At 44.0% G+C, this 13,542-nt stretch overlaps 1 protein-coding gene across 1 annotated transcript in view; it reads left to right on the top strand.

Moving 5' to 3' along the window:
• Positions 1–13,198, top strand: part of LOC124805758 — a 40,836-nt gene extending 27,638 nt beyond the window's left edge. Inside the window, exons 3-4 of the mRNA XM_047266325.1 lie at positions 3,022–3,132; positions 13,033–13,198. Of these exons, the coding sequence (XP_047122281.1) occupies positions 3,022–3,132; positions 13,033–13,198 (277 nt within the window). The remainder of the gene's footprint in view (positions 1–3,021; positions 3,133–13,032) is intronic.
• The last annotated feature ends 344 nt before the right edge of the window (positions 13,199–13,542 follow it).

Below are 13,542 nucleotides of genomic sequence, written 5' to 3'. Positions count from 1 at the left end.
AATTCCTTAGAAGTGCACTGTTATTTTTTTAAGAATGTATGTGGTTAAGGGAACAATCGGTAGACACAGAAAATGAACCTGTTATACTTGTTTCGTGTTTCCCTTTCGCCACCAACACTTCCTCAACATCTAATCGCATCTAGTGGTTCTAATTTTTATCGGGTGCACGTATTATCGCCTATATTTGAGAAAGATAAGAAATGCTAGAGTTCGTTTCGTAGAAGAATGGTAATTTTCTTTTCTTTTCGGTATTGCATGTAATATGTGTACAGCCCACACTACGTATGTTATAATACGAGAAAGCAGAAGACCGTTCTTTATTAGTGATTTGTCATTTTTCGTAAGCAGTGTCTGGTACTGCAGAACGTTAGCTTGCCACAAATGTTTACAGCAGCATACACTAAGCCAAACAAACGAAAATGTCAAATCTTACCTTCGACTTTATCCTACGCTGATAATATTATGATTTCTTCTTGTACAATACGGAATATGCACCGCTCTTTCAGGTAGGGTATATCACAGTTCATTTACACAAGGCGTGAATGTAGTAAAAACAATTATCAATTAGTGTCCATGCTTGGAATGTTCCAAATTGAGCAACAAAATCTAGACGAGGTGGAAATTTTCAGATACATTGGGTCTGAATACAGAGAAATGGTGGAAGAGCTGTCATTCAAGGGATGATGGAAATTGGAGGACAAACAATGTAAGGGCAGAATGAAGGCAAAGATTTAGAAGACTGTCACAGAAATATATGACATTCAGTATTCGCCACGTGAATGTGAATGCTCCGTTGCTTTACGCAATTTTACTTCTTGATCACTTTTTAGACAAGCCTATTAAGAACGTAAATATTGATTTTTAGGGCGTCATCGGAAAAAAGTGAATATCGCTGTTCGCTCTCCAGAGGAGGCAAGTGATCGCGAAAACAGATGTATGGCATTAGGAAGAAGAAGATCTTGTTAAAGCGAGTAATCATTTAGAGGAATGAAAGAAAGATGAATACGTAGATGAAGGGCCAGTTGCATCCAGTTGCTTACTGTATGTAGGCAGTTTTCAGAAACGAATATAGTTGTGATTCTTATAGCTCTCCCGAAGCATCTACATGCTCTATATACATGAACGTTCTCGCGGACAGGGTGGCCAGTAAACTGCGGCTGTTTCCTAATGATGCTGTGATGTACTGGAAGATGGCATCATTGAGACGACTGCAGGAGGGTACAAGACGACTTAAATAAAATTTCTAGTTGGTGTGATGATTGGCAGCTAACTTTGAAGTAAGAAACCCTATGTAAATGCGGCTGAGTAGAAAAACTAACGCGTAATGTTCGGATACAGCATTATTAGTGTGCTGCTCGACACAGCCACATCGATTAGATGTGTAGGCGAAACGTTACAAAGAGATATGAAATGGAACAAGCATGTAGGGATTGTAGCGGGGAAGGTGAATGGTCGACTTCGCTATGCTTGGAGAATTTTACGAAAGTCTGATTCATATGTAAAGTAGACAGCACATAGGATACTATTGTTGGAGTATTTGAGGTACACATCCGGCAATATTGAAGGAAGACATCGAAGGAGTTCTGAGGGGTAGGCTCGAACAACAAGCAAGTACTGCATGGATGCTTCGGAAGCTCAATGCAAATACCTGGAGGGAAGGCGACTTTCTTGCCGAGGAACAGTATTGAGAAACCTTACAGAAGCAGCATTAGAAGCTGGCTGTAAAAAGATTCCATCGGCGCCAATGTACATTTCGGGTAAGGAGCACGAAGATGAAAGAAAATAAGGCTCTTACAGAGGCATACAGGCAGTCGATATTCCGTCGCTCTATTTGTAAGTGGAACAGGAAAGGAAATGACGGTTAGGGGCAAAGTCACCATCAGCTTTTGGAGTATATACGTAGATCTAGAACTGTTCGTTGAATACGCCTCGGGTGCGCAGCCGGAACGCGCTCTATATATTTGCACAATATTTCTTGGAGACAATTGCTCTACTTCGTCAGGTGGTGGTTGCTCATCACCTCCTGACTGCTGGTACCCACTGCTGCTTCCTACCTACTTGCTGGCGGTGACCAACAGTGACGACGTGGAGCGGTAGTCTCGAAGAAATGTTGCGCTATTTACACAACGCAACCCGACTGCCGACGTAAGAGCCAAACTTCTTCTCTTCATTCTTCATATTCTGCACTCCATTGGTGATGCAGTTTTGCCTCTTCCGGCTTCAAACCGTATCTGTCCCTCGTATCCTTGTTCCTTTCGGACAACTTTTTCCCTAAGGGCTATAGTAGAACACTATTCTTTTGGACCTTCTTCTTTCCCGTTCTATCAATATGCTCTCTCCAGTAATTTCCATAAATGATATATTTTGCTTACAATGAATTTATTCGTAGTTTTCGTCGTATTTCATCATTTAGAGAGGCTTATGGTGAACGAATATATTTACTGCAACGGTAACCCTCCTGCAATTCAATCATGAAAAGAGACGCGTGCAGATGGGCTGTGACCTAGATATCACAATCACGTGAATAATAACATTTCCTGTTTCTGAGAAAATTCATTTATTTCGTTCACAATAAAACATTCTAATTTTTATTATATAGTTAATGAGGTAACAGAGTGGTCGTGATATTGCAAAAGGAACATTCAGAAGAGGTTTTTGACAAGAGAGGTGAGAGACGATGATCTTCCATGACTTCAGCCCCGTTAAATATTGTGAATCAAGACTGGAATAATACAGGAATAATGAATGTAGGAGGAGAGAGAAAGAGCTAAAGTTATTAAATATGTAGGTCGCAAAGCGGCCTTACAAAGGATGAGAACAATGTCTTCAGAAAATGGCCTACGCTAAGAGAAAACAGAGGAAAACTCAGATGTAGACTACACTTCAACCGACGAAGGACATCTGTACTGTTTATGATAAGGATGAAATGCATAGTTCGTTACCCGTAGTTATATGTTAGTGAGAGAGACTTTCGTGTAGACACAACCTTGAGAGCTACAGTCATGACGCATGTGGTTTCAGCGCCGGTATCGATGGACACTCATGCGTGCTGCGAGCTCTCTGTGAGGCCGCTCAGAGGTTTGTGCCGGGCGAGAACACTATTGGCGAGGAGATCGTCAGCACCATTTTCAGGTGAGTAACACAGCCCGTTGCATACAGTTCAGCCAGCCGTTGTGGCCGTGCGGTCCTAGGCGCTTCAGTCTGGAACCGCGTGACCGCTACGGTCGCAGGTTCGAATCCTGCCTCGGGCATGGATGTGTGGGATGTCCTTAGGTTAGTTAGGTTTAAGTAGTTCTAAGTTCTAGGGGACTGATGACCACAGATGTTATGTTCCATAGTGCTCAGAGCCATTTGAACCAATTTTGTGCGTACAGTTCAATCATATAGACCAGTCAAAACTTCTTGAAACACTTGGAATAATGGACAAATTCCTGCTTCGTTCGTAAGAATTTTAAATCCAGATTGATATTGTTTTCTGTAGTCAGTTACCTATCTTCTGCATCCATTGACTAAAAACCGTCTGTACCTATATAGCGGGCAATACCACCGACATTATTTCGGAGCTTTCTCGTACATATTTGCTGAATATAGTAGTTTTAATGACCTGTCATCTCCGGTGGCTCTTTGTAGGGTAGTAATGTAATTATAGTTTGTATTGTATGTTAACCGTGGGCCTAAAAACGATGGAGAGGCTCCGTCCCCGCCATAGCCGCTGTGGTCCATAACCCCACGACGACCAACGCAGTCCACTTCACCCCTCCGTCGCCCCACACCGAACCATTCTTTCAGGTTTATTGTGCGGTTCGGCACCCGGTGGATCCCCTCTCCCCCCTGGGGAAAGTCTCACACTAGACGAGTCTAACCCATATGTTTGCGTGGTAGAGTAATGGTGGCGTAGGCGTACGTGCAGAACTTGTTTGCGCAACAATCGCCGACATAGTGTAGCTGAGGCGGAAGAAGGGGAACCAGCCCACATTCGCAGAGGCAAATGGAATACCGCCTAAAAACCATCCACAGACTGGCCGGCTCAACGGACCTCGACACAAGCCCGTCGGGCGGATTCGCGCCTTGGTCCAGGCGCTCCTTCCCAAAACGGAAAGCCGTGCATTAGACCACACTGAAAACCGAGCGGGCAATTACAGATTGCCCGGTTTTATATTCAAATTACAGCTGTTTCTCTGGAAACCCTCCACAGGAATGGAAAAGGCTGTGACATGTTATCACTAAAACTTACAATACAAAATTCAAAGTAACGCAAATTTGTTAAGGAACCAAAAGTATTACAATGTGGTTGCTATCGCTGCGACAATAACTCAGCATAGTATTGAAGCTGCATTCACTTAACCAAAAGAAGAGCTGCATACCGGAGCTGTAGACGACCATTGCTGAAGGCAGTCTCGTGGGCGAAGAGTGAAGTGGGCTTAATGTTGCCAATAGCAAGTACTGTGAGTGAAAGAAAGTAATAAAATCTTCTCGGGCTCCAGGCACATCGGGTAGTTAAAATCCCTCGAGCTTCCTAGTGGTCGATGGCTGCCGTGTCGCCCTGGCCTTGTCGCCTTGTCACTGCATAGGCCCGCTGTTGGCTGTGACATCACTGGTGTTCTGTTCCTCGTCCAATATGGTAATATTTGAATGGAGCAAGATTATTTTCAAAGTGTCGCTGGCATCACCTACGGTCGAATTTTGCAGTGTTGTGCAGATTTTTTCTGTGCAATTAGTATGTAAAGATAAATGAGGGAAATCAATAAAACAATATGCAGATAATCCATAACAAGTCAATGAAGGCCAGAGGTCCCACATAGCAAATGAAACATAAAAGTTTTCCGAATAATGTACCAAATTTTGTTTGTGGAGATGGAGTTCACCATGCATTGGTCTGATTAGTCATGAGAAGAAATAGCGACTTGTTGCACCGGATCTGGATTAAGTGGGGTCAGCCTGGAGGTTGAGCAGACATTGGCTCAGTTTAATAACATTAATTCACTAAAGATACAATTATGTCTACTAACAAAACAATGTGGCCCGCATAACACAGGCTGGCAGAGCTTGGTGATATCAACGACCTTCCCCAAGTCCTCGCTGACTCGGAGCTATGACACCAGCTCCAGGCCGCTCCAGTCTTGCTAGCGCAGCGCCTCGTGCTGTGACGTAGCGGTGGAATGCCCTTACTTCGGCCGCACGTGGCTGGCGGCGCCCGGCTGGCCAGCCAGCTCGGCGGCGGACAGCAGGCCGCTGCGCGTAGGAGGCTCCGGGTTGGAGTCCCGGCGCTGTCGGCACGAGAAGCGTTCTCGTGGTGCCGAGTGTACGCTATCCCACTCCGGCTTCTTCCCTGCCCCTCCTGGTGGCTCGTCCGCGGTGGACGGGCGGAACGGGCTGCAGTTCCCCAGCGTCGTCGGCTCACCCGGTTGTGACGGCGGATGCACAGGGCCTAGGCCCCACACGATCTCGCCGACGGCTCACTGATGTGGTCAGCATTGGCGGCGAGCGAGTCTGCCGCGATTTCTGCTAATCCTGGGTTGATGACTGACAGCGGCAGCAGAGAGGACCAGAGCTGGTACTGTCCCCTCACGTCTACTGCTGGATGGGCTGCCCTTACTGCAACATCTCCTTAATAAAGATTAACATGTCGATCACCGAGCTGAGGGCTATGCAGCATCCCAGTACACATCTATCTGCAAGTCTAACTGTGAGTGCCTTGTTGCTATCAAAGCTGGCGTATTTAAAGGCAGCACGAGCAACGTCCTGACGTCATGCTCGTTTGTAATGAACGCATTTGTTCCACTTACACTGCTGATTTATCTGTCGTACTCGCCCCTTAGGTGTTCTTGTGACACAGTTACATGTTGTTACGACAGACTTACGCGAAGTTATGAAATGCAGTACAGCTGACGCTATACCTCTGTCTTACACTCTACGAAACTCTCCGTCTAACACAAACGTGCATGCTAAGCAATCCTCTCTCGCCTGTTGTGTGTAACCAGGACACTGCCCCTGCGTGACGACACATTCCGATACGTGTGCAATCCTGTTACCTCTTGGCTGACCTACTGCCTCTGGCTCTCGGCATAGGCAACGAGACTTTGACAATATTCCACTTTTCCAACTCTTTACTATTCTGCGACACTACACCATACCTTTTCCCAGCACACAAAATCGGCCAACAACCTTAATAATTGCTGCTTATGGCCCTCTGCCACAGACAGGGGCTACAATATATATAGATTTTGCAATTATCCATGACACACTAAAGTAAATCTCAGACATTGTGAAGAACATCAATGTAGCATATAACTGAATATTGGTCAACAGCTATTGACACCACCAACTAGTTATTACGACAAGTTACATATCAAGCACCCTATAAAAATACCCACACACAAACACACACTTATATCACGATAAACTCTTGGACAATAAAAGGAACAAATTGATCAGTAACACGAAACAAATTATAGAGTGACTTCCTTTGTCCGAAAGGCCATCAAGGATACAGCCATGCTGAACAGCGTAATACGTATAAATTGCTGTCATGGCACGTAATTTAACAAAATCAAAATGCCCCTTAATTTCACAAAAAAAAAGCCCAGATGCATAGTGTGCCATTAAACTACAGCCATACTTTGAACCACGCCAACCACGGACATCCATGCAAAACACTGCTTGTACTTAGCACTTTACACTGCACTGTATGACTCAGCCAACCAGCATTGAAAAATTTGTTACTGAAGTACACAGGTAGTGCTCCTCTTGACATGCGGAAGCCTCTGTGTCCGCCACCACAGAGATCATTGCCCTCTTGCCCAGGCAATGACACCAACTGCTCCACTAGGTTTTTGCATCCACTCAGCAACCATCCCCCATGCTGACTGGTAGTGATGTCCCATCGACTGCACCATCAGCTGGTAAAGGCTTCCCATACATGGTTCTTCAGATAAATCCTTATGCACAGCCTTCCACCAGCTGAATAACACTTCGTCCATAGCTGCTACTTCCGCCCCATGTGCTACAAAAGCCCCAGACTCCCACTCTGCTGTCCACTAGTAAGTGCAGTCTGAGCCCCAGATCCAGGTCACCGGCCTCAGTACATTCCACCCTGCACTAACTGATGACGAAGCACTGCATGCTATCCAACCACACTCACGATGATGGCTTCCAGGAGCTATATCACGCTCGAAGGGAAGAAGGTGACTGCTTCTTCTTGTATTTCACTGTTCCACCAAGGCCCGTATTGGCCCCAGAAGTTCCAAAAACGCCGCCAGCAGCACGCCATGACCCAACGCTAGTGCTATAGCAACAAAACGCCGCCAGGCGGGTGGGTCAGGAAATTACACACATTACAAATTCAAGCTTATAACTCCTCCCGCCCACCCTTCCCGCAAAACCAGTCTCCAGCCCTCCAACTGATGAGGACAACACACTCATATAGACTGCAGTTAAAACAAGAATAATATACTTACCAAGAGTAATTACAAATACGCATGGCAACAGCATGCCATGCCATCATGCAGGCACCAACAGTACCCTGCCCACCCAAACATGCTATGGCAACAACAGCCACTGACAAACAAGTACTTTAAAACGATTTTACCAGTGACTGTGCAACAATTAGGAATACCTGAAGAAACTAGCTCTGAGGAACGGTGCCACATTGCACGAAACAAATCCTGACCATATTGATACCTAGGAAGGTCTATCTCGCTAGCCAACACTAAACATGCACTTACCACTAATAAAAACCTCTGTCCTAATCAACCACACTAAGGGTACAAGCTTCGTTCTCCTGACAGCAACTACCCTCAAAACCTTGTAGCAAAACGCATACTGAGTGGCCCTAACCAGCGACATGCAAACCAGGTCCTGACAAGGCACTCCACCTTACAGGAATAGCAACACTAACTCCTCATCAAGGATGACTAACCTAATAGAATAAGTCTTACTAGCTGTGTCGTTGAGCTCTCCCACCATCAACTGCGCTGGTTCACTCATTGCCTGTCTAAGCTCCTGGGATAGCTCTTTACTGCAGTTGTAGAAACCTAGCAGTGAACTGACAACTCATAAATGAACTGTGACCGAGCGGTTCTAGGATCTTCAGTCCGGAACCGCGCTGCTGCTACGGTCGCAGGTTCGATTCCTGCATCGGGCATGGATGTGTATGATGTCCTTAGGTTAGTTAGGTTTAACTAGTTCTAAGTTCTAGGGCACTAATGACCTCAGCAGTTGAGTCCCATAGAGCTCAGAGCCATTTGAACCATTAAGTCTAGGGGACTGATGTCCTCAGATGTTAAGTCCCATAGTGCTTAGAGCCATTTGAACCATTTGAAACAATTAACTTATATTACTTTGAACATGCAGGTGCAAGTAAAGCCATTAACGAAATTTCCGAGAAATGAGGAAACAGAAATCTGGAAACAGATTTCGCGTGCCACCATTTTTAGAGGAGATGATAATTTACTCAAATTGACGGCAACCGTTAAAAAATACTCCAGGTTTAAAAAATCGTTCTTCTTCCTCATGAAGGCGTAGGAATATTGTGAGAACTGTCTTTCCGACTGCTGGGTGTCAGGCGGAACAGGAAATTTGTGTCGGGAAAAAGAGACGTGGCCAGCTGCTATGTCTCAGAAAGTATACTTTGGCACCTGCCCTCTTACATAGTTCTCAACGACTCTAATTTGTGAAGTCGTAAACTAACAGGAGTGTACCACCAGTGAAGCTGTGGAAGGTCTGGTCGTCATCAGTTAATCCTCAATCAGTTTGAGCTTCGAGACAGATCAACAGCTGCTCTTTCGTCACCGTCATAGACACCCCTCGCAGGTAGTAACAGTTTGGCTACTTATTGCCTATAACAGCACGTAGCAATATCGCTTCAGCACACTATGTTAACGCAGCGAACGCAGGTATGTTGCTCTGAGACAGCAAAACAACAATACCAAGTATGTGGTAAAGGTTACCGGCACTTCCCATTTGTCACCTTGATCTATCTCATTTCAGTACTATCTATCTCTCTGTGGCTTCATTGCAGTTCCTTATATCTAGCTACGATTTCAATGCTGTGCTCTGTGTCGTTTATCAATGTATAACGCCAGTTACACAGAAGCTGCAGGAAAAATATGAAAAAAATCGAAAAAGAATTATCGTCCGAAGTACTGATTCAACGTACAGAAAATGAAAAAACCCTCGATGAAATGAAAGGCAAAGGCGGTAACATTAAGAGTACAACGGGAATTCCACTGTTAAACAAAGAGGAGCGAGCGAACAGATGGAAAGATTACATTGGTGTCTCTAAGAAGGAGGCGACTTGTCAAATGACGTGGCAGAAGAAGAAATTGCTGTTTATACGGACGACTTTTCAAATTGGCTTGCTTTATATATGAGACGGGCGACGCACCATCACAATTTCTGAAAGTTACCATCCACACAATTCCGAAGATAGCAAGGGCAAATTAGTGCGATGACTACTGCACAATATGTTTCACAGATTATTCATCCAAGCTGTCGTCAATAATAAAATACAGAAGAATGGAAAATAAAATTGAGGATCTGTTAAATGACGATCAGTTTGGCTTCAGGAAAGGTAAAGGCACCAGCTAGTGGGATTTGACCTTGCGCTTGATAAACGAGGCATGACTCAAGAAAATACAATACACGATTTGTCGATCTAGAAGAAGCATCTGACAATGTGAAATTGGGCAAGATGTTCGAAATTCTGAGAAAAATAGGTGTAAGCTACGGGGAAAGACGAGTAATGCACAGTATGTACAAGATCTAAGAACGAACAATCAAATTCGATGAACAAGAACGAAGTGCTTAGCTTAAAATGGATGTAAGACAGGGCCGTAGTCTTTCGTCCCTGCTATTCAATCTATACAAAGAAGCAGCAATAATGGAAATAAAAGAAAGGTTCAAGAGTAGGAATAAAATCCAAGGTGAAAAGATATCAGTTGTAAGTTTAGCTGATGACATTCCCTTACTCAGTTAAAGCGAAGAAAACTTAGAGAATCTGTTAAATGGACTGAACAGTATAATGAGTACCGAATCTGAATTGAAAGTAACGTGAAGCAGCAGAAAAGAAAGTAGCGAGAAATTTAACATCGTAATTGGTGTTAACGAAGTACCGGGTGATCAAAAAGTCATTATAAATTTGAAAACTGAATAAATCGCGGAATAATGTAGATAGAGAGGTAAAAATTGACACACATGCTTGAAATGACATGGGGTTTTATTAGAACCGCAAAAATACAAACGTTCAAAAACTGTCTGACAGATGGCGCTTTATCTGATTAGAATAGCAATAATTAGCATAACAAAGTAAGACAATGCAAATATGATGCACTTTACAGGAAATGCTCAATATGTCCACCATCATTCCTCAACAATAGCTGTATTCGAGGAATAATGTGAACAGCACTGGAGTTATGATAGGCATTGGCGTCGGATGTTGTCTTTCAGCATCGCTAGAGGTGTCGGTCGATCACGATACACTTGCGACTTCAGGTAACCCCAAAGCCAATAATCACACGGACTGAGGTCTGGGGTCCTGGGAGGCCAAACATGACGAAAGTGATGGCTAAGCACACGATCATCACCAAACGACGCCCGCAAGAGATCTTTCACGCATCTAGCAATACTTTGGCTTTTTTGTTTTTTTTTTTCTTGTTCTATTAACAAACCATGTCATTCCAAGCATGTGTGTCAATTTGTACCTCTCTGTCTACATTATTGCGTGGCTTATTAAGTTTTCAAATTTATACTGACTTTTTGATCACCCGGTATATAAAGTTAAGAAATTCTGTTACCTAGGCAGCAAAATAATCAATGATGGACGAATCAAGGAGGACATCAAAAGCTGACTGTCACTGGCAAGGGAAGCATTTCTAGCCCAGAGAAGTCTGCTAGCATTAAACGTAGGCCTTAAGTTTACGAATAAATTCCTATGAATGTGTGTTTGGAGCATAGAATTGTATGGTAGTGAAACAAAGACTGCGCGGAAACCGGAAAAAGAGAGAATCGCAGCATTTCGGATGTGATGCTACACAGGTGTTTTGAAAAACAGGTGGAATATTAAGTTAAGGAATGGGGAGTTTCTTGCAGAATCGGGCAGGAGACGAGTATATTGAAAACACTGACTTGAAGGAGGGACAGAATGATGGGACATCTGCTAAGACATCAGGAATCAGGAAAAAACTTCCATTGTACTAGAGGGAGCTGTAGAGGGTACGAACTGCAGAGGAAGACAGAGACTGGAATAAATCCAGGAAATAACTGAGGACGTAGGTTGCAATTACTACTCCGAGATGGAAAGGTTGGCGCTGGAGAGGAATTCCTGGCGAGCTGCCGCAAATCTGTTAGAAGACCGATGATCCGAAATAAATAAAATAAAATAAAATGAGATAAAACTTGATAAAAAGGCTTTACTCTGCTGAATATCATTTTTTGCTTGAAATATATCAATATTTGGATTACTTGTTATTTCTTTCCTATTAGTTTGCGTTGTTCACCCGCCTATCCTGATACCCACCAAATCAGTGTCATCTTGCAAGTAAAAGAGTTACCTATATTTTATACGATAGAATACGAAATATGCAATCAATTTAAAAGCCTGGTGACATGTTAACATTTACCGCTCCAACAGACTGGGGAAAGCTGCGTTCATTTTTGCCTCATGGAATTGCTAGAGCTGTGGAGACACTAATGTGAAGGAGACAGAACTTTTAACCCTTTCGTGGGCAAAATTATTGAGCAGTTCCTTTTAATGAATGGAGAGCAGATAGTGGTTAACAGATAGTTATATTTATCATACAGAATACCAAATTTGCTCCAAGTGTGAAAGTGAGGTCACACAACAAGGTGGGAAGTATTCTTCCCACTGCCCTTCCTTGGAGTTAAATGACAAAAACAACTTTATCAATATATGCCATATTTATTTGATAAATTTACTTCTCTCGTTACAATGCTTGTTCACAATTACTTGCCATGAAATTTTCGGAAACATGGGTCTATGCAAAGTGGTATTTGACAATATGTACAAACACAGCGAGTGCTCTTTTCCGCAGCTTTGGTACTACAATAACGGCACGCGCAGTAGGTTTCTCCTAAAATGGGTTGGTGCTCCCCTGCAGCCACATGGCGAAAATCTTCAGGTCCTTTACCCCTTTTTTCCAGAAAGACAGGTTTTTGTCCACGCCTTTTTTGGGATGAGAAGACAGCGATCAATTGTCTGGCTAGATGGATCCTGTATGTGAGCTGATCATGCTGTCCACTTTCTCTTTTACATATTTTCCACAGTATAAAACTGTTCACTGCAGCAACGTCCACCAGGAAATAAAATATTATGTGCCACCATTTTACAGAACGTCTGCCAATAGCATACCTTTCTCGTAATTGATCAAACTTTTTGACGCCACCCATTAATTTGTTGTATTCTGCCACAACTTCAGGACAAGAAATCTCTGTACTAGTACCATCCTTGTTTTTCCTTTTCACTGTGGCTGTTTCTCATGGGTCATGAATTGAGGACAGGAAAGTGACTGGACTGTTATCCATTCATTTTACTGCAGCAATGGCTCCTTTTGTTTCAAACTGGAATTCTCCTCGTTCCAATTTTACGTTTTCCTTCATAAATTTGGGTTAATCAAAAGTATTCACCTGACACTATAGGTCTGAGGAAAAAATCATAAAATGTCACGCAAACAGCACTGAAACGCTCCTCTACAGAGCAACACTCAGGTATACAATGCCTCTGCGCGGAAGTACAGCAAAAACAGCGGGAATTTCCGATTGGAAGTAGTACCCTAAACTGCTCACTAGGTGGTAGCATCGTACAGAGGTGGGAACTGTGAATCCCACGGGTCTAGGAGCGAGTTCATTGTAGTGGAAGCATGTTTCACACGGCTCACGACAGGGTTAAGGAAGAAGGTGCATTCACCTCTTAATTTTATAGAATCAACAAGTGTTAAACAAACACCTCACGTGACCATTATAATGTAGTTTCTAGACAGGAGGTTCAGCAAGTAAACAGCGCTTCGCTGTCGACAGGTGGCCTGGAGCGCGCACCGCCTCCTGGGAGCCGGAGGAACACCATGCGTACGAGCGCGCCCAGCGGCGCGGCCGCTCCACGGAGGCCGTCGACTGCGAGCTGCTGTACCCGGCCTGCCCTCTCTCCCTCGTCGACGTGCTGCTGTACGGCCACATGGGCGACTAGGCCGCCCTTGCCTGACGGACTCACACTTCTCTGCCGCGCACGTGCTGGCAGCTGCGCCACGACCTACTGGAACAATTTGGTGCGATTGGAAATCGGACCAGTTTCTCAAACTTGTATCTGGACAGTCATTTGGAAGCCGCGACTGCTTTTGACATAAAAGCCAAACTGAAACATTTTATTCGTGTGAGTTTTATTTTCCCCGACAATGACTCTACATCCGCAATCCCATAGTGGACATTCTCTCTGTCTCTCTCTCACTCTCTCTCTCTTTCTCTATCTACTTTTTTTTTTTTCTCAGAGTAGCACTTGCAACCTATGTTCTCAGTTATCTGGACGATGTATTC

Source organism: Schistocerca piceifrons, chromosome 7, assembly GCF_021461385.2.
Source record: "Schistocerca piceifrons isolate TAMUIC-IGC-003096 chromosome 7, iqSchPice1.1, whole genome shotgun sequence".
NCBI lineage: Eukaryota > Metazoa > Arthropoda > Insecta > Orthoptera > Acrididae > Schistocerca > Schistocerca piceifrons.
Note: the sequence above shows the minus strand (reverse complement) of the source record. Positions and strands in the feature narration are given on the sequence as shown.